Below are 21511 nucleotides of genomic sequence, written 5' to 3' on the forward strand. Positions count from 1 at the left end.
TGCTCATGGGGCACAGGTTGGGTGAGGTGGGGCTAATTGTTGGCCTATGCTTGGGGTATAGTTGATGGCCTATGTCAAAGTGTAGCTACCAGGCCTCCCTGCTGCCTTTTGGGAGTTTGATCTGAGGATGGTTTGCCCTGACACTACCTTAATTAGACTGCATTCTCATTACCCCTGAACCTCTTTGTTTTACCATGTCCTTTTGTTGATTCTATCATTACAGAATTCATTTTAAATAATTTTCTTTTATAGTTTGGAAATGAATTTGGGAAAATTCATGGAGTTCCTGCCTTATTCCATCACCTCTGTGCTATGGATTTAATATAGAGGCAGCCAGTTGACACAGTAGATAAAGCACTGGATCTGGAGTCAGGAAAACCTTACTTCAAATCCAATATTTGAGACTCTCTACCTGTGTGACATTGGACAAGTCACTGAACTGCTGCTTGCCTCAGTTTCCTCAACTATGAAATGGAGATAATAGCACCCATTTCTAAGGGTGATTGGGAAGGTCAAATGGGATCTATTTATTAAGTGCTTTATAAACCATAAGATGCTATATAAATGTCAATCATTACTCTTATTATTAATATAATCAAATACCTCACTTCCTTAAAAGAGAAGGTCTAAGAAGTCAAGATATCTGAGAATGAACCCTGAGATATCTAGCTGTCTAATTTTGGGCAAATCAATTCCCTGTATAGGCCTCAATTTTCTCATCTGTAAAATGGTTAGAGTAACATAATACCTACTTCACCATATTTAGTTGGTAGGGAAACATTTTGAAAATCTATAAGCTATAATAGAAATTCAAACTTTTCATTATTAGTTGCAAGTCATCCCTGGGATATTTTAATTTTTAATTGGGAAATCTTTGAGGCCTTTGAGACAACAAAGCATTTAGGTCTCAGATGAATTAGGCAATAATGGTGAAATGACAGAAAATGAGATTGACATTTTTCCTCATGAATCATATCACATATATCGGAACCTTGGCCTAGGCAAAAACAGATCAGGTAGGGTGATGATCAGCAGTCCAGGGAGATCTGTAGGATTGAATGAAGTCTAGGTGTCAGAACCTAGGAGCCAGAGTTTGACTCTATGAGAAACAGATATTCAGAGACCTATAGCAGAATTGGAGGCCTCAAACTGGAGGAGGATCTTCAGAAGATGACTGTGGATGTGGGAATAAGGACAGTGCTATGGAATGGAACTGGGAGGGAATTATAGGAGAAACAAAAGTACATTGGCAAAAGTCCAAATCAAGTCCAAAGTCCAAGGGAAATGGCGGGAAGTATAGGAGTGACAGAAGTATCATTTTCCAGAAGTCCAGAGTCTGGAGAGGGCAGGATAGGTATGGCATAGGTATCATTCACTTGGCAAAAGTCCAAATCAAATCCAAAGTTTAGGGAAGGACAGAGAGGAGTGACATGAGCATCATTTGCCAAAATTTCAAATCGAATTCACAATTCAGGGAGGAAAAGATGGGAGTGACATATATCATTTGCCAAAAGTCCAAAATGGGTCCATCATCCAAGGAGTCCATCCAGTGGGGATAAGGTAACAACAGGTCAAGTAACTGGTCCAGGAAGAAAGCAGTCATCAGTAATCCAGACAGGCATGTGGTCAGCATTAGGGAGGTCCAAGCGTGGGTACAAAGGATTCAATCTAGAGGTGATAAAAAAATTCAGAGGCAGAAATTAAGCTTCTGTGGGAACCATGATACCAGGAAAAATCATTAATAGAAAAAGATGGTAGGGACAGGATGGGAGAGAAATAGATATCATCAAACATCAGGTAGAATTTAGATCTACTATTTACTAGTGATGTGATCATAGGCAAGTAAAAAAATTATAAAACTCAATTTCTTCATATATAAAATATTGATAAAACCACATGCACAACTTTCATGCTAAGATTGTATTTGCTAATGATATTAATTAACTCTTCAATGCTTCCTTTTTTTCAATCTGACCTAACTTTTGATTTTTGACTAATTCACTATGTTAGTGGCCCATGCCATCCCTGGTGACCTTGAGCTCTACTAGACCTCAGTCAGCTCCTTATGATCTTCAATCCTATTAGGCTTCACCTAGTTACTTTTAAAGTTTCCCATCCAGATGCTCCACAACCTTAGTCCTGTCTGTAGAGAGGTCAAGATGAAAAGGAGATACTCACAATTAAACAGAAGACACAAAAAATAGAGAAACTGCTATGCGTGTACGGGTTCTTGGGGGGCCCAAAAGGGGTCACACACACTTGTGTGAGACCTTGCAAGAGAAGGAGAAGCATGTCTTGTACCTTGTCCTCAAATTGCTTCTAGCCTAGTTGGAGAGATAAAGAGAAATACAAAGAAACCAACTGAATAGTAGTCATAATGTAGCTTAAGAACAAATCACAGTAAGTTGGCAAAAATCATCTTTTCAGGGACTTGGAGAGCAAGCAAGTGAAGATGTCCTGTGGGGCAGAGAATGTTGTTTTTGTTTACTTTGTTTTTAATTAAACTTTTAAAAATACAAGAGTACTGGACTTTATCTGATGCATGATTCTATGAAATGGAAAGAGCATTGGTTTGGGAGTCAGAAGATCTAAGATGACAATGTAGTTCTGTTACTTGTAATTTCTTAATGTCCTTGGACTCGACACTTAGCTAGGCTACAGATTTCTCCTTTTAAAAGAGGGTCTTGGTTTAGACCATCTTTAGGGTATCTTCTAACTTTAGAGATTTAGTGTATGTTTTTGAAAGGCAAATATTGAGAGGCAAATATTTCATGAATTAAGTAAGTAGTTAGTCAAATATGGGTAATAAATTACCTAATCATATTACATTCCAGATGAAAGGGATTTCAACACAGTCATCTGCCAATGCTAAAACACTCTCCACTTCAACTCTACCTGTTTGAAAACCTATTTCCATTTAAGGCTCCCCTCACATGCCACTGAATAAAAAAGGCTGTTCCTAACCTTTGCTCCCCAGCTATCAGTAGACACTCCTTTCCAATTACTTAATAACTTTAAAAATACATATTCTCTATTTTTTCATCTGTGTACACATCATTTCCCTCCAATAGAGGGAAGAGAGTAAGTTCCTTGAGAGCAGGATAATTCCATTTTTGTCTTTATATCCTCAAGATCTTATGCAGTGTTTGACATGTAATTGGTATTTAATAAAGTGAGTATGTATATATGTTTTAAGTTATACCTATCATGCTACAATATGAGAATGGGAGAAGATAATTTTATATGCTTGTAACAGATAAAATCTTAGTTCCAAGTGCTTCTAAGGACTACATAATTCTAGGATTTAGGGCTAGGCAGAACTCTGGAGATTATTCTTCTAGCTCAACCCTTTCATTTTTATAGATGAGGAAACTGAGGCCTATTGAGGTAAAAAGGCTCACCCAATTCTCATTTAAACCCTATGATCAAGAGAATTCAACTAACCTTATGTTCTTTGTGCAGGTAAAGAAAACAAAATTTAGGAAGATTCAATATCTTTTCTGGGAATATGTTACTTGTTGGTGTTGGAATTAGACTTCAAATATAGGTGTTCTGATTCTAAGTCCATCTTCCCTTCATATGCAGGATTCATCATATATGCCTATGCTACTTAGTGCACTTAACTGGAGAATAGAGGAGATGAATTTACCTGTAACAGCATAAGGAAATAAGCAAGGCTTTTCAAGGAAATTCCACAATTCGACAAAGACAGGAAAAACCCTATCCAGAGCCAGTGGTGTGCCCCCTTTTCATTAGACCACCCAGACTCATACACAGGGTTGGGGAAGGTCAGAAAATCAGGCAACTGTAGGAGAAGAATAAAAAAAAATTAAACCATTAGGTTCCCTTGGAAGTTCCAGAGCAAGTTTAGGGTAATCCAACCCTATAAGATTGTCTGACAAACTGAAACCACCTTCTATTGATAAACTCTCTACATTTAGCTAGGCTAATAATTATCTGAAGCCACAAAGCCCACTGAAAAAGTCTTTATTTGAAAATTTTATGGATTCTTATGTATTATAAAAATGGAACTTCTTTTCATAATCTTGAATTTTAGCATTAGATTATGTTTGGTCCAGTTATTCTGAGAAAAGTAGGATCTTATAGTGCTAGTCTATAATTAATAGACATCACAATGCTGATATTGTATCAGTGGAACACTTTCCTGAAGGATGATTACACTGAAGAAGTCTGATATCAAAGGGAAAAGTCTTAGTACCCTTCCCTTACTTACAGCTCTATGTATGCAAACATTTCCCATTATGGAGGGAAGCATAATCCTCTGGGATTAACAGTAGCTCAAGATATCTGTTGATCAGCTGTGGTGACCATTTGTGACAGCAACCACCATAAGGCCATGAAATCTATGTGAAATATCAACAAGAATATCTCATCACCATTTTGCTGTGCCTGATAAGATATGGAAAATTGGAGAGACATAAACAATTTAGGTCGAAGCTCTACTAAAGTCTACATGGGTTGGGGTCTGTATTGGTAAGAAGAGTCCCTATACCTTTTAAGCCATAAAACTTTGGAAATGTTGGTTGTTTGTGTTGAAAAATTTTCAAAAATTATCTCATCTTTGGCTTCTGACATACTATTAAGAACATAGGACAAGAATTATCAATCCCATTGTACAGAATAGGAAAAAGAAGCTCATTAAAGTGAATTGACTTCCTTGGGGTTAGCCATCTTGTAAGTGACAAAGTCATTCAAAAGGAGGTCCTCCATTTCCATATACAATCTAATTTTCTTTTCATTACAGCTGTTGGAGGGGGTTCAAGAAAGACATGAAGAAGAGTATACAATAGGATGTTCAGTCAAGACTTCCTGCCATCCCTTCCCATCTCATATAGCCACTCTCAAGGCCATATTTTAGTTTTCCTGGTGCTACCATTCTGCTTTTTCCCATCTACTAGAGCAACACCGCAGCCACATCAAACCTGCTTATTGATATCCCCAATCCATAGACCAATGATATTACTGATGCATAGAACTCTAACTCTAATGGCCAACTTGATTGGAAACTAGCCTGATTAGTCTATATTCTAGTTGACTCCTATCCTGAAACCTGTTTCAAGTCCTAATCAATCCATCCAGTTATCAACTAAGTCCATTTTTCCAGCTGCCAGCTATTCTCTATGTATCTTTTGATCTCTTCCATCCCAATTTTCCACCTTTTGTCTTGAGAACAATCAAATTAATATTATTATATAGAATTTATTTTTAATAACTGGTGTTTAACACTTTAAAGTTTGCAAAGTGCTTTACTGATATTACCTCATTTAGTCATCACAACAGCCCTGGGAAGTAGCTGTTATTATCTCTGCTTTACAAATTAGATAACTGAAACAGAGAGAGGTTAAATGACTTTCCCAAGCATTACTGGCTAGATTTTAACTCATATTTTTCTGACTCTAGGTCCATCCCTCTAACTCACTGCTCCATCCAGTTGCCACTGCTTTTGATAAGGGATCTGCCAATTGAATGTGCACATCAAATCCCCTTTATAGCCAGAACATTTTTATCTATGTTTTTGTCCCCTATGAGAAATGTAAGGTCCTTGAAGGAATTTGTTCTTTTTCTTTCCTTTTTGATTTCTGTTCTCAAAGATTTGTATTCTCACTAGACAAAATTTGTTTTCCATTCATTCTCAGAGGAAGGAGATTAGTCAGACTTTGAAATATGTGTAAAGTTTAATAGGTAGTAAGAAGGAGATGAGAACAATCACATCTGAATAATTTCTGCAATGTTTAAAATCAGTCAAAAGGGTCTAGACAACCAAGACTAGACTAACAAGACTATTTCCATCTCACTAATTTAGGAAAATAAACATATTACTCATCTCCCAACATCTCCAATTCAATGAAAACAAAAGGATGAAGAGTTAGAGCACATTCAGTGGTTTGAGATGAAAACAAAATGGCTCCATTAACCTGAAAATGTTCAGGAGTGAAAAATAGTTTAGATAGAAATTGGATAAGATAGCACAAGAGGTGTCAGAAAATTACCTTTTTCTCTAGATGGAAAATGATTCTTGCAGTAGCCTCTCATATTAAGACTCAACCTCTTCTTAGATCCCAACAGAAAGGTCCAGGAACCAGGGATGAGACCTACATTGGGTTTCATCCCTTATTTTGAATTTTTTAAATGGTATACCAAAGGATTTCATAAGCTATGTAAATTAAAAGTGGAAGTGAAAAGACATTTCACAAAAGACATTCCCTCCTTCTTTATTCCACTACTAGCTTCTAATTATATCATACTTTGAAGTTTACAGAGCACCTTCCTCACAGCAATCAATTGAGATTAGGAATATAATTATCATAATGTTAAAATAATAGAACTTGATATAAGATTTCAGTGAGATTACACAGCTAATATCAGAGCCAGGCCTTAAACCTAAGTCCTTTTCTCTTCTTCAACATTCTATTGCTTCTATAGGAATACATTAATAAATTGCATGTTGTGTGTCTCTGATATGATTAAAAGGTAGAAAGGGAAGGTAATAAGCATTTGTTAAGCACCTAATATTTGCCAAGCACTGTGCTACATATTTTACAAAAATTAACTCATTTGAGTCTTACTAAAACTCCATGAGCAAGGTCATATTTTTACACAGCCCCCCATTTACAGTTGAGGTAGACAAAGGTGAAGTGATTTGCCCAGGACCACACAAGTTAAGAAGTGCCTGAGATTAAATTTAAAATCATGTCTTCCCAACTCCAATACCTCCCATCTTCTACTCATTGTGAAACTCATTTTTAATTTATAAAAAAAATAACAAGATACCCATTTATTGTACCAATATTTTCAATTGTATCTAACTCTTTGTTGGCCCCATTTGATATTTTCTTGGCAGAGATCCTGGAGTGATTTCCATTTCCTTATCCAGCTCATTTTACAGATAAGCAGCTGAGATAAAGAGGGTTAAGTAACTTGCCCAGAGCCACAATGCTAGAATGTGACAATGGTGAGATTTGAACTTATATAAATGAGTCTTCTGCCTCCAGACCCAGCACTTTCTCCACTATAGCAACTAGCTATCCCTGAGATACCCAGAATGAGAAGGAAATCAAAGAATACAAAATCCAAGAAAAGAAGCATCGGCAAAACTCATATCTCAAATGTGATATAGAAATGTACAAAGTATAAATATGAAAAGCATAGGCAGGAAGAGACTGCATCTATATGGAACAGCAGATGTAGCATTATACTGGAAGTCAAAAATGATTTTGTCCAAATACTACCTCAGGCAGACATTAGCTGGGTGCCATTGGGGAAGTCATTTAACCTCTGTCAACCTCATCGGTAAAATAGAGATAATACCTCATAGGAATAATCCCTACATCCTAGGTTTGCTATGAGGATTGAAGGATATAACATATGCTCTGCAAACCTTAAAGCCCTCATTCCAGTACTAACTATTATTACAAGAAAGATGAACTAGAAGGTCTACTGCAAGGAGGCATAAGTGACCTCAGGAGTATCATTAAGACTTAGAGGAAAAGACCAAAATGTTTCCTCAGTGATAGAACAGATACCTGGCCTTCAGACAGGTTAATTGGCCAAATCAAAAGAATAGTCATTAAAATAACTTAGCATCAAGCAGGAAGGAGAATACTAATGGGAAAACTCAGGGATGTAACCTGAAACTAGTGACAGCACATTAAAGAGGGAGAGATTCCTTCATTTTCTACACTATACCTCAGGGTAAATTCATGTTGCATTACTGTTTTGGAGCCATGGCACACTGCTCATCCAGATTTAGCTTGTGATCTACTAAACACTAAGATCATTGCCATCATTTCCCCCTAAACATTTCGATCACTTTCTATCCTCATGATATTTCCTTTTTTAAAGCAAATTACTGTAATATATATATATATATATATATATATATATATATAAATTTATCCCTATTATTCTGTAGGAAAAAATGAAATTTGGAAGAAAAAATTGGAATTATTTTCTATGAGGTGAATAAAAGGAAGATAAAAGTACTCATGAATAAAACTATGTTTTAAAATATCATCTAGGGGCAGTTAGGTGGCTCAGTGGGTTGAGAACTAGGACTAGAGATGGGTGGATTTTGGTTCAAATCAGGCCCCACATACTCCCTGACTGTGTGACCATGGGGATGTCATTTAATCCTGTGCCTAGCCCTTATGGCTCTTCTGCCATAGAACCGACACACAGTATTGATTCTAAGATGGAGGGTAAGGCTTAAAAATTAATCTGGGCAAACCCTGACTTTAAATTGCTGATGCTTCAATCTTCTTTAGGACTCTTCTCCCAAGTAGGGAAACCCTAGGCCCTATTTCCTTCCCTCTATATGTCCTAAGGAAGGAAGAGCCCTTAACAAAGGATGAATGCAAAGGGACAGGAAGTTTCCATGAGCATAGTATCAGCAAAATTAAAGTTCAGAGTGAGATGAGTATAGTTATTAATATTTCAGATATGAGGAAGCATTTTTATTTTCCTTAGTAAAAGCAAGTACAAGAAAAATTTTGTAGAATAAATAGGAAAATCTCTAAGAGCAAATGGAACCCTGATGGTAGATTGTGGAAAAAAGGCAGAACTACCATCTAGGAAAAGCCTTTCCAGAGTCCTTAATGGTAATCCCTTCCCCATATTATCTTTGATTTCTCTGTATGTGATCGGTTTGTACATAGTTGTTTTGGTCTTTCACCTTACTCTGTGAGCTCTGAGAGATGAGGAACTGTCTTTTGTCTTTATACCTCCAGTGTTTAGCCTAGTGTCTGGTATATAATAGACACTTGATAAATGCTTATTGACTAACTGACTTAACAGACTATTTGAAGACCCTCCATGTTGACAGCCATTGAGAAAGTGTGTGATTTATTGGCACAACCTTAGAAAACCAAGGTCACCTATGCTCCATGTTGAAGAATCAGAGAGATAGTTTAGAGAAAATAACTTAAATATAAAATACTATATAAGTTCACAAGAGAGTTATAAAAATAAACTTCTTTGAGAGGGTCAAGGAAGGGAACAGCATTACTGACAGAGGATATTAAGGAAGGGTTCTTGAAAAATCTGTCATTAGAAAGTGAGGTATTTAAATGATTAGTAATTAAAGAGAATGGGGGAATCATTCCCATAGTAATTATGTAATGCAATACAGTAAGGGTTATTCCTGACACCATTCCCCTTTTCATGAAAGAAAGAAAGAAAGAAAGAAAGAAAGAAAGAAAGAAAGAAAGAAAGAAAGAAAGAAAGAAAGAAAGAAAGAAAGAAAGAAAGAAAGAAAGAAAGAAAGAAAGTTGAACCCAAACCACTTGTTGCATGACTGTTTCCTTTTCATACTCTTCATGTTTTCCTGACTAAAGAATTTCACATGTTCCCAATTGCTAAATGTCTAGCATCCACCCTGATTGTTCTAGTCCACCTTTAATGTAACAGATTTTTTTTGCTTGCCTCCCTCTTTACCAGACTGGATCTTGCCATTGATTTCAACCACATACTTAGTCCCATAATGTTTGCTTCCACCTTTTCCTTTGTTGTAGATATCCCTGCTTACCTGGACCCAGGTTACTTTACCTTGCCATTAAACCTGGGATTCCAATGCAAAGTAATGATACACCATTTGTGGGATCCAAACTAAAGTCTCCTAGTATAGAAACTCTGATGACCACCATTATCAGGAATATTCATATTATTGACCTCAGTCTTCATTAATTCTTTGTTCTGTGTATCACCTCAGGAAACCAAAACAGGAAAAAGAAAATACAAACAATTTTTCCTTCACATCACAAAGTCCAATTTTCTGTCTCAGAATCAATGCAAAATGATAATTCGATTACTTATTAGTCTAAAAAAAATAGGGGCATTAGTAGCTTTGGGGGGCTATGAGTCAGTTGCTTAATACATGGATGCATTATAATTTGTTGCATGTTTATCAAAATGCCATGCTATGTCACCAATTGCCACCTCTTGGAATATTTATTGCTTGGTTTCCTTTGGTCTTATAATATTAGAAATAAATCTAAGAAGTGTATTATCACTTTCTTCAATTGATTAAGCTGAACTCATGGATGCAAATTAAATGTTGGTGATTATGTTTCATTAACTGATCCATAATAAGGAATTTATGTAAACCATGATTTTCTTAAGCTTTAAATAGTACTACTGCTCTGAAAAAAATATCCAGAGTAGGCACATGTAACATTTGTATATTGTTACATTTTGAAGATGTTTTACTTTTGATCTATTATATTTACTGCTTGTACATTACTAAAATTATACTGTCCAGAAGATTGATGGATGATACATTTGATTGTTTTAATCTACTACCAGGTGATTTCTATTAGGTTAAGCCATGGTCAAAGACTGGTTCACTCAAATCTATACTAATTCAGACTTGGGGTGAATTAGTAGTCCATGTATATATAATAAACTGTATTTTTTAAATGCTATTTTTCTAAAACCTTGGCATGTAGGTAGTAAGAATATCACCTTTGTTTTAAAAAGGAGCATTAGAGCATAAACTACTTCAATATTTTGATGCATCTGAGATTTCATCAGCATGGCTAGGCATTCCTTTCACTGGTGCAGAATGCCAGCCATCTTAAATTTTCTCATCTATTTTATGAAATTGTTTATCTTGTTATATTTGCCCAACTTACTCACCCAGTCTGATGTCCTTCTATCCCTCTCTCTCTTGTATCGAGTGTAATTGGATAACAATGCCTTCTCTCTCATTCTAAGTATTTGATTTAAAAAAAGAACATTAAATAGCATGGCATCAAGCACAGATCACTAGAACAAATTGAATATATCAATAATAAATATGATTTAATCTAGAGTATTTAAAAAGTTGTACATTCACATACTTAAACTCTTTTTAAGTACATCCCTCCATCTTTACTATAAGAATAAAATTAACAGAATGGGAAAAAAGGGAAGATTTGCTCTGATCTAGTCCTATCATATATTTTCAGTTGTTTCCCTTTTTCCATTTTCCTTAAATGTTTTATTTTTATTTCATCTAAAATGAAGGTTCCTTATGAAACATATTTGTATCTTTTGGCAATCCATTTTCCATCTAAAAACTTGAATTATTTCACAAAAAATATTCTTTTCATCCCTCCTCATCTTATATCACAAAGATATCTTCTTCCATTATCTTCTCCTTCACTCATCTCACATGAAGAGTTGACCATTCTTCCCATGACATTTCAACATGGACAAATAACCCCATTTTATCCCAGCTTCTCCAGTAGATTGTCTCCTGTATCATCCTCATCCTTTCACTTATCTTCAATTGTCTATTGACTGCTTCTCTACAACCCACAAACATGACTATCTCTCCTCCATTCTAAAACAAACCAAAAAAATATCCCTCATTAATCTATTCTTCTCCACTATACTCTAATGCTGTCTCATTTTTGAGTCTAAATTCCTTGAGAAAGCTATCTATGATCTGTTCCTCTATTTCCATTCCTCTAATTCTATTTTTCAATGTCTAAAGGCTTCCCAACTCATTCAACTGAATCTGCTATATCAAAAATTACCAATTATCTTTTAATTGGCAAACCTAATAACCATTATGTTGGTCCTCCGTCCATCCTGATCTCTCTAAAGCTTTGGATTTTGCTTGCCTTCTTCTCTGTGATGCCTACTTTTATCTAATTTTTCGTGAAACTTCTCTATCCTATTTTTCCTCCTACATGCTTGACCATTCCTCAAATTTCCTTGTTGTATCTTTATCTAGGTCACATCTACAAAAGGTAGGTTCCTTCTGGGATCTGGCCAGGGTACTTTTGTCTTTTCCTTCTATTCTATTTCACTCAGTGATTGCATATTTTCCATTATTTCAATTATTATCTTTATGCTGATGATCTTAGATCTACTTATTAAATGCTGATTTTCAAATTCCTACTGGCCATTAGACATCTCAAACTGGATGTCCCATATACATGTAAAAATACTCAACATGCTCAAATCTGAAATCATTATTTTTCTCTGACCCATCTGTCTTTCTAACTTTCTATTACTGCCAAGAGCACTATTATCTTCCCAGTAACCTAGATCCATAACATAAATGTCATAACAAACTTTTGACTCTCTTCCTCTGCACAATATTCCATATTTCTCCATGTCCTGTTGATTTTGCCCTCATAATATCCCTTGACATCATATCTTCTAATATTGTTGTCAAAATGATACAGGTCCTCATCAGTTCATTCTTGGACTATCACAATAGCTTCCTGATTATTCTTTCTGCCTCACATGTCTCTCCACTACAGTCCATCTTACACTTAGCTGCCAAATTAATTGATTCCCTTATGTTATGTTCTTATTCAATAAACTCTAACAGTTCCCTATCACTTAACATTTTTATTTATTTTTTCAGATTACATGCAGATACAATTTTCAATAATCATTTTCTAGATTCATGTTCTCTTCTTCCCTTCCCCATAGTAATAGCTAATATGGTAGTGCATTGTTCATGCTTTATTATACAATATATATTTCCATGTTCATCGTATTGTGACAGAAGATACATATTGCCTACAGTAAAGAAAAGTTCACTGAGGAAATAAAATGAAGAATGGTCTACTTCAATCTGCTTTCAGATTTTGTTAATACCTCCTATCACTTATGAAATATTCTTTGGATTATACATGTCTCCAGCTCAAGTTCCTCCACTGAGGCTCTATTCCAGAACCAGGCCCTATCCCTTAAAGTGCCATTGGATGAGGTAGTTAGGCTTTGCTTGGTAGAATCCTAACTTTTCTGGATTTCTGTGCTAAAGTCCAAAGCCTTATCTTAGTCATTGCTATATTCCAGGGCATTCAGGGTCCATTTCCTGGTGCTTTCTGATCTCCCTAAAGCTTTCTCCCAGATCTTACTGACACAAACATAAAGACTGACTACTCCCAGGGTTCTACATTCTTTTCATTCTACTTTCCCACTTGGATAAAGAAGTCTCCTGGGTTTCTTGGTTTGAGTCATTTTTAGTCTCAATGTCTGAGTGTAAGTGTCCCCCAAAGCTCTACATTTTACTCTCCTTTCTTTCTCAATTTTTTCTCCCTTAATGATTGATTCCTTGGCTAGTATCATCATGTCTTTGTTTCCTGCATGCTTCAGATTTGATTCTACATATTCCTATTGTACATATCTACATGGATTATTCTTTTGTGCTTCAAACTCAATACACTTGAAAATGAAATCATTAACTTCTAACAGATATACACCCACAGGATCCCTGCTTTCCAATTTCTCCATTTATGTTACTAATAAGTATCTTCCATCTTTTCAGTCAATCGGGTTTAAAAATTCTAAGTAATCTTTGACCTTCCCTCCCCTCTCAACTCCAAAATTAATCAACTGCCATATCCTGTCAATTTTTATTCCCAAATACTTCTGCCATTATATTTTTCACTAGTATTCAACTACTACTAGAAGAGTCCAGACATTCATCACTGTTTAGCTGGTCTACTTTAAAAGCCTTCTTATCTGATCTCCCTGGTTCCAATCTTTTCCCTCTCCAAACAATCCATAGTTTAGAGCTGCCAAATATAATGGAGCTGAAAAATAACCTTTTAAGTTACATTTCATCATGTTGTCCCCCTTCAAAAAAATCTTCAGCCAGGGGGAAGCTGGGTAACTCAGGGGTTTGAGAGCCAGGCCTAGAGACAGGAGGTCCTGGGTTCAAATCTGACCTCAGCCACTTCCCAGCTGTGTGACCCTGGGCAAGTCACTTGATCACCATTGCCTAGCCCTTACCACTCTTCTGCCTTGGAACCAATATGGAGTATTGACTCCAAGATAGAATCTAAGGGTTTAAAAGAAAATCTTTGGCAAGTTCCTCTTTCTTCTAGGGACTTAGCATACCACATACTGTGCAGCATGTTTGAACTGAGGACATTCCTACCATTATTGTACTTTATATTCCGTTTCTTCACACATTCTACTTTTTAGCCAAACTGAAGAGCTACTATTTCCCAAAGGGATATATACATTTATGTACATAGCATCATAGGTATACTATACACATGTAATATATACATATAATACAAATTTATTATATAATCTATATTCCTTTTTATAAGGAATAGAACATTCCTTCTTATATTCTATAGGAGACATATTAGACATATTCTATATTACATTAGTGCATACGTATAAGGAACATACTTTATTTCAGTAAATTAACATATAATAATAGATATATGTCATATATATATGTATATATATTATACTCCGGGTCTATATTTTATCCCTTTTGGAAATTGCTAGTAGCCCTCCAGATTGAATGAAAAGTAGAATGCATGAAGTAATGTGAAATTAAAAGCAAAACAAATAAGCCCACTTGTATCATGCTTAGAACATACTTTATCTTCATTCTTTCAGATTTCAGAATTTTAATGATCCTATTAAGTGTTGACTCATACACTAAATCTTAATTTTCTTTTTTAACTTATAAAATGGGAATAATATTAATTTTATTACCCATCTCAATCAATCAATAGGAATTAAGTTCTCCCAATTGTTGAAGAAAATTACCTTGTAAACTATAAAACAGGAAAAATTATATTATTATTACAACTACCACCATGCATTTGTTGAAATGAATCAAATGAAGTGAAATACCAATACAGATAGCAAGGAGATACTGATATGAATTTAGTAAGGTAATAATGTTTTTTTAAAGATTGAATATGGAAGTAAAATTAATTTTTTTTAAATTTCATGTCTTCTCTTTACCAACAATGGGACTAAGGAAAGTTGCTTAATTGCCTTGAACTTCAGTTCAACCCTTTGTATAAGGGGAAAATTCATATTTACACTCTATTTCATGTGAATGCTGTTAGAAAAGTCTGTGTGCTCTGGGAGTGAGCTATGAATTGGTAATAGAAAGTCAGAGAGAAGACTCAGTGTGCAGGTGGAGGATCTAAAAGCAGATGAGTGGAGGACAAGTGGCATGGAGTCAAAACCATTGAAAAAGAACTCTCAGAGGATTGAGAGCTATATGATTAAAAATCTGTTACGCTAAAAAAGAACTACATATCCCAAGAGCCCACTGACTTCCTGTCATTACATACTTCCTGTAGACAGAGTATAAAGGGTATAGGCTTTGGAGGCTCCCACTCTCTGATGTAGAAGCAGCATTGATGGTAGTGAGTGGTGATGACTAAAAAAAAATGGCTAACCAGTCATGGGCATGTGGTCTTTATTTTGTATCTTCTTTATTCCTTGATTTCTAATGATCATTAATATATCTCTCAAAATATAATATTATTATTGAGATTTAATTTTAACTTTTACAGAGCCAAGCCTCGAGATAGGAGATCTGGGGTTCAAATGTGGTCTCAGACACTTCCTAGTTGTGTGACCCTGGGCAAATCTTACATAACTCCTCTTTCCTAACCCTTACTTCTCTTCTACTTTGGAACCAATACCCAATATTGATTATAAAACAGAAAGTAAAGATTGTTTCTTTCTTTCAGAAAACAAAAAGAAAAAGAAAAAGAACTAAAAAAGCTACCTGAAGTCAGAAAGTCTTGTTTGATATTTTCCCTCATGAGCCTTGTGATTTCAGGCAATTCCAATCCTCTCTCTCTGCACCAGTTTCTCCATCTGTCGAAAGGAAACAATAATACCTGACCTGAATAACCTGTAGGACTGTGGTCATGAGAAAACAATTGAAACTGTAGTTGGAAGATATGAGTTTGAATCTTTGTATTGCTGTATATGTGACCTTAGCTAAGTCATAGTGGTAATAGTAAGAGTAGTTGTTAGTAATGGTAGTATTAGTAGTGGTAGTAATATCAGTAATAGCAATAGTAATTAGGAGGAAGAGGAGAAGTGATGGTGGTGGTAGAACTAGTAGTAGTAATAGTAGTGGTAAAAGCAAATAGTAGTGTTAGTAGTGGTAGCGGTAAGTGGTAGTATTAGTGGTGGTGGTAGAACTAGTAGTAGTACTAGAGGTAGTAGTAGTAGTAGTAGTAGTAGCAGTAGTAATAGTAGTATTAATCTAGAGCATAATTTCTTAACTTTTTATTGTCATAGAACTCTTTGGCAGCCAAATAAACCCTGTGAACACCTCATAATTTTAAAAATATTTTAATATGTTAATAAAATATGTTTAAAATGTTAATAAACATGTTTAAATATATAAAAATAGAATTACAAAGGAAACCGATTTTTGACATGCAGTCAGTAACTACTAATGTGTATATATGCACACACATTTATTTATATATGCATGTCTGCAGGTGTACATATGTCTATGCATGTGTAATTAATTATACACAGGTGTGTGTGTGTGTTTTCCTGGACTCTAGATTAAAAACCACTGCCTTAAAGGAAGATAGAAGAGGCAATGGGGACCGTGATCATTGTGGGGTTGTTCACTCACAGTTAATTTCAGTCCCGGCACACCGTCTGCAGGGACCAAGAGATTCCTGCAGTAGCCAGGTCCAACAGGGACTGAGGTTCCAGCTCTCCACTAGCAAGGTCATCCAAATGTCGAAGCATCTCACAATGAAAAGGACGACTGACACCATTTTGGGGAGGAACCTTGGTATCTGAGTTCAGGAGAAGTATTGAGGAGCAAACTAAATAATCCCCATCAGCAAAACAAGAATGAATCCTAATACCATAGTCCAGAGGAGAACAGCAACTGGAAGCTGAGATGATCCAACAAAATCCATCCTATTTCAGGACAGTCAATTCTGTGTTTTTCATTAATTCTTGCTGAAAGTCCATCTATGGGCCCTGGGTCAGTTTTGCTTCTTTTTCTTTATATCCAGACTCTTTTAGCATTTGACGGGATTGGCAAGAGTCTGATGCTTTTAGCATATGCCATGGAGGTAGAAAGTAGAAGTAAAGATAGATAAAGTTGTTCAGGGAGATGATGAGAAAGGTGGAGTGTCAACCTCAGAGAGTTCATCAGAGGAGAGTGCTATGAAATTACGTTCTGGGAGTGGAGAAGGGGCAGGGGTAGAGTCAGAGTCATAGAGACAGAAAGGGGCAGGTGAAGATGAAGTTGGGCATGTAGGTGGCAAGTCACAGTTGCTTGAAGTTGGAGATATATCTGTGTAAAAAGGTGTAGAGGTAGAAGTTCCTAAAGATGTACAGCGGGGTATAGATATAGGCTGAGTTTTAGTGGTTAATTTAGAGAGAGGAGGAGATTTCTGCCCAGATAAAGAGAGTTTAGAACCAAAAAATTTACAGTCTGTTATATTTTTAAGGGATGATAGATTAGGCTCACAATTTTGATTAGGTTTAGCCGAGGTAGAGCCTGAGTTTTCATTGGAGGGATGAATACGTAGAGGTACGCAGCAGGGACCTGTAGGTGTGACTCTAGGTGGATTCGATCTTGAGAAGATTTTAGCTAACAGGGCAGCAGGGCCATTAAAGGGAAAACCTGGGAAAAGTGGACTGATATATTTAGGTGTAGTCCCAACCTTAGTGGTTGAGGCACTAGAAGTAGATTTTGGGCAGACTGTAGGTTCCTCCGGGGGAATATTATGATGTTCAGGGAATAATATACGGCTAGCTGAAGCTCTGGAGAGAGGACTAGATTTGGAGCCAAGTGGAGACTTTGAGGTAGGGTTAGTGAAATCATTATCGGGAACCCCAGGAGAGAATTCATTAGTAGATGCAGTTCTGGATGCTAGAGGATTTTTGAGGTTAAATGTAGTTGCCGAATTAGAGGCACAGGTACGTTCGGTGGGGCTCCCGGGAAATGATGCCCGGGTTAGAGGAGGAGATGGGGGGTTAATGTCAGATGCCAGGGTAGAATTACTTTCACAAACGGCAGCATTCTCAGGGGCTAATGCACAAGTAGATGTAGCTCGATTAAATTGAGGGTTAAGTGTCGATGTGGAGGTAGAAGTATTGATACAAATAGCAGAATTCACATCCGATAACAAACAGGTAGATGTAGCTCGATTAAAATGGGGGCTAAGAGTCGATGTCGATGTAGAGCTACAGACACAATTAACGGGATTCTCGGGGAATAATGCACTAGTAGATGTAGCTCGATTAAATGTAGGACTAAGGGTCGATGTTGATGTTGAGTTATTGATAGCATTGGAGGAATTCCCAGGGGATACTGCACATGAAGTGTCTTGAACAGTTTTGGGGTTAAGTGCAGCTGGTAAATTAAAATTACAAATACATTTAGGATGAAACCCTGGGAATTCAAAGGGAAATGAAGCTTTATCAGCTTTGGGGTTAAGGGTAGGTATGGGGGAAGCATCATCAAAAGGAGGGGGATTCCCAGGGAATGATGCACTCATAGATGTAGATCTGGTTATAGGCGATAAGGGGCTAAGCAGAGATGCCAAGTTACTGATACAATTAGTGGTAGTCCCAGGGAATAATGCACAGATAGATGTAGCTTTGTTTGTATTCAATTTGGGAACGAGGTTAGAGGTAGAAGTAGCAGCACAGGTGCAATTAAGGGGAAACCCAGGGAAAAGGACACAGGGATCTTTGGGGGTGGATGTAGAGGGGGAAGACATGGGGAAGAACGTAGGTGTTGAAGTAGAGGCACAGACACAATTACAGCGATCCCTAGTGAAAAATGCACCATTAGAGGCAGGTGAAGATTGGGGCAAAAGTGTGGACGTTGAAGTAGAGGTACAGACACAGTTACAGAGATTCTCTTTGGCGTGGGCAGAGTTGGGCGCAACTGATGGGTTGAGTGTAGATGTTGAAGTAGAGTTACAGACGCAATTACAGGGATTCTCATTGGTATGGGTAGAGTTGGGCGCAGTTGATTCTGGGTTGAGTATAGATGTTGTAGTAGAGGAACAGACACAATTACAGGGATTTCCATTGACAACTACACAGTTAGATGGGGGATCGGCAGGTTCTGGCAGAAGTGTAGATGTCGAGGTAGAAATACAGACACAATTACAGGGAAACACAGGGAGAGAAGCACAGGTAGTTTTTGGTGGGGTCACAGTTGTCACTGTAGAGGCTTTAGAGACAGGAATAGATTTCGGACTAAGAGAAGAAATGATACAGTTAGAGGGAGCCCTATGCAAAGGTGCACAAACAAATGGAGTTGGCCCCATAGGTGTAGATTCAGAGATGGGACAGAAAGTGGGACATTCTGACATAGATTGCGATATCCATTTGCTGTGAACTGGACATTTAGGGTTAATTTGAAGATTAGACGCAGATAGGAACAAAGCAGATTTAGAGCTAGATGGAAAGAGTCTATTAATAGGTTTATATTTGGACATAGGTACAGAACAAGAGAGTGGGGAATGTTTTAGAGTAGATATAGGGGGAGGTAGAGATGAGTGTGAAGGCATAGGAGGCATAGAGGGAGAGATGAAGATAGTTCTAGGTTCCAGTGAAGAGACAGATTCAGAGAAAGAAGTCAAAGGAGTAGGCATTTTGTTTGAATGTATGCTGATCCCAGGGCCCACCCTAAGCGTTGTTTTCTTGAATTAATCTTCAATATTACCAGATTTGTATATCAATTGGGTCTCCTCAGAATGGAATGTTGCAAATGTTCATTACAGGTAATCAAGGTATCACTCTATTGGCTCAGATCTTTGTTACAACTTGGCTGAATTCTATTTCAAAATGAAGTTGGGTGGCAGATAGAGGATCAAGCCTGCTACTCCTTTGAAGAAAGAGAAGAAAAAGGCTTAGAACATCAAGTGATGTCACAATCACACCACCCTATGACACAGTTAAATATGTCTACTGGTGTGTTCCCTTATCCATAGGGAGCAGTGCTCAGCATACACCATTTCCTCCAGAATACGTAATTTGATGGGGAAATTACCAGAGTAAATAAGATTATTAGAAGAATAACTCCTTAAAAGAGCTAATCATTTTCTAGCCCACAAGAAGCTGAGGTGTACATACAAATATTCTAATCATGGATAATGCTCCTCTGCCAGTGCTTTCCATCCTTCTAAAATGATCTCCCCTAGAAACTCTACATACTTTGTGTGTGTGTGTGTGTGTGTGTGTGTGTGTGTGTGTGTGTGTGTATGTGTACATTTAGCTTTATAAAGGGATAGCTAGGTGGCTTAGGGGATAGAGTGCATGGCCTGCTGTCCGATTCTTCTTCCTGGGTTCAAATCTGGCCTCAAACACTTACAAGCTGTGTGACCCTGGTAAGTCAAATTTAATCCTGTTTGCCTCAGTTTCTTCATCTGTAAAATGAGCTAGAAAAGAAAATAGCAATTCACTCCAGTAGCTTTGCCATATAGTCCTCCAATGGGGTTATGAAGAGTCAAATATGACTGTAAAATGACTAAACAAGAAGCTGTATGAGTTGTTTTCCCATCGAGGAAGTGAGTTCTTTGAGGTCAGGGACCATTATTTTTGCATACTCAGTGCTTTGCTTGGCACAGGGCACATAGAAAGGACTTGGAAAATACATCTTGATTGACTGTCAATTACAGAAACTTTTTAGATGTTTCTTAAGTCAAGTGAGGATGACTTCTACTGGAGAAGACAAAAAAGATTCTCTTCTGCAGAGGCTATATCTCCCTGGAACAACAGAGTCCCTAAAAAATAGAACTATAGAGATATGGAATTTGTTTCTTTTCTACTAATAGGAATATGGCTTGTAAATTCATTGTGGATTACTTATAATATTTTTTCATAAGGAAAGTAACAGGGATATAATAAAAATGCAGGTCAAAGAAAGAGAAAAAGGAAATAAAAAGAAAATAATTTCAAACTTCAAAAAATCCCTTAAAAAAGACAAAAAATACACTTAAAATATATATGAAATCAGCTTTACTCTAGTTACTCATTGCAGTCAAAACAACATGCTTCTAAAATCACATTTATTTTGTAGTCTTGTACCTTTGTGAGGAAATGTAATAGCAGGAATTGATAACAGAGAACCTAAGTTTGAGACTTGACTCTACTCCTAATTAGTTATCCTAATTACTCCCCAAAGACAATGAGATGATTTCAGTGAGAATTCAGATAATTGATTCTCAAGCTTCAATCAGAGACAACTCGTGTCCTACCTCCATTTCCCTTTGTTTATAACCAGGGTAACTAAGGAACAGTACAATCATACTACTGAGAACCTATTTAAACACTCAAGGGAAACACTTCTACCACTTCCACCATGCCCCAAGGGATTGGTGACTTCATACATTCAGAATATCTGGGACAAGAAAAAATGCCTAGGGTTGCCTGGCGATCTCAACTGTGCCTTATTATAGCCCCTAGGATCCCTAGATTCACTCCTTTAGAAATGTTCCCACATAGCTTTCTCAGGAAGCTTTTTCTTCATGTGGGCTAGTGTGGGCTACTGTAAGGAAAAAATTAGCCCCATCATTTTGGATGGCTATGTGAATTTGGCACAGAGAAGTTTCCAAAGTTACACTCGAGTTCCTGTACTATATGTGCCCTCCCACCCTTGCAATCCTTTATTTGTACTAGAAATTCATCTGTTGACTGACTTGCTGACTTGCTTTCCATACCTCTCTGTGCAAATGCATGTATGTGGACAGAGATGCAGACATACACACATATGTGC

General features: G+C 36.8%; 1 protein-coding gene and 1 long non-coding RNA gene across 10 annotated transcripts in view; one reads left to right on the forward strand and one right to left on the reverse strand.

Moving 5' to 3' along the window:
* The window catches only part of LOC107651903 (uncharacterized), a 42213-nt gene that overhangs the window by 13656 nt on the left and 7046 nt on the right, over positions 1 to 21511 (forward strand). The gene's annotated exons all lie outside the window — the stretch shown is intronic.
* LOC103100634 (mucin-2-like) lies at positions 830 to 19641 on the reverse strand. 9 transcript variants are annotated; one of them, XM_007488376.3, is made up of 9 exons: positions 16391 to 19641; positions 15518 to 15609; positions 10654 to 10726; positions 9565 to 9711; positions 6012 to 6113; positions 4235 to 4364; positions 3650 to 3805; positions 2179 to 2324; positions 830 to 1668 (listed from the first exon to the last, which is right to left on the reverse strand). In XM_007488376.3, the coding sequence occupies exon 1, from the start codon at positions 19386 to 19388 to the stop codon at positions 16878 to 16880; it is 2511 nt and encodes an 836-aa protein (XP_007488438.1). In that variant the 5' UTR covers positions 19389 to 19641; the 3' UTR covers positions 830 to 1668; positions 2179 to 2324; positions 3650 to 3805; positions 4235 to 4364; positions 6012 to 6113; positions 9565 to 9711; positions 10654 to 10726; positions 15518 to 15609; positions 16391 to 16877. The 9 variants fall into 9 exon arrangements, with proteins under 9 accessions (XP_007488438.1, XP_007488437.1, XP_007488441.1 ...); XM_007488375.3 differs by having other exon boundaries at positions 6012 to 6175; XM_007488379.3 differs by lacking the exons at positions 3650 to 3805; positions 6012 to 6113 and adding an exon at positions 3445 to 3649.

This window comes from Monodelphis domestica, chromosome 3 (assembly GCF_027887165.1).
Source record: "Monodelphis domestica isolate mMonDom1 chromosome 3, mMonDom1.pri, whole genome shotgun sequence".
Lineage (NCBI taxonomy): Eukaryota > Metazoa > Chordata > Mammalia > Didelphimorphia > Didelphidae > Monodelphis > Monodelphis domestica.

Excerpts from the sequence above, each read along its gene's own strand:
- LOC103100634 (XM_007488378.3), bottom strand. The coding sequence starts at position 19,388 with ATGCCTACTCCTTTGACTTCTTTCTCTGAATCTGTCTCTTCACTGGAA.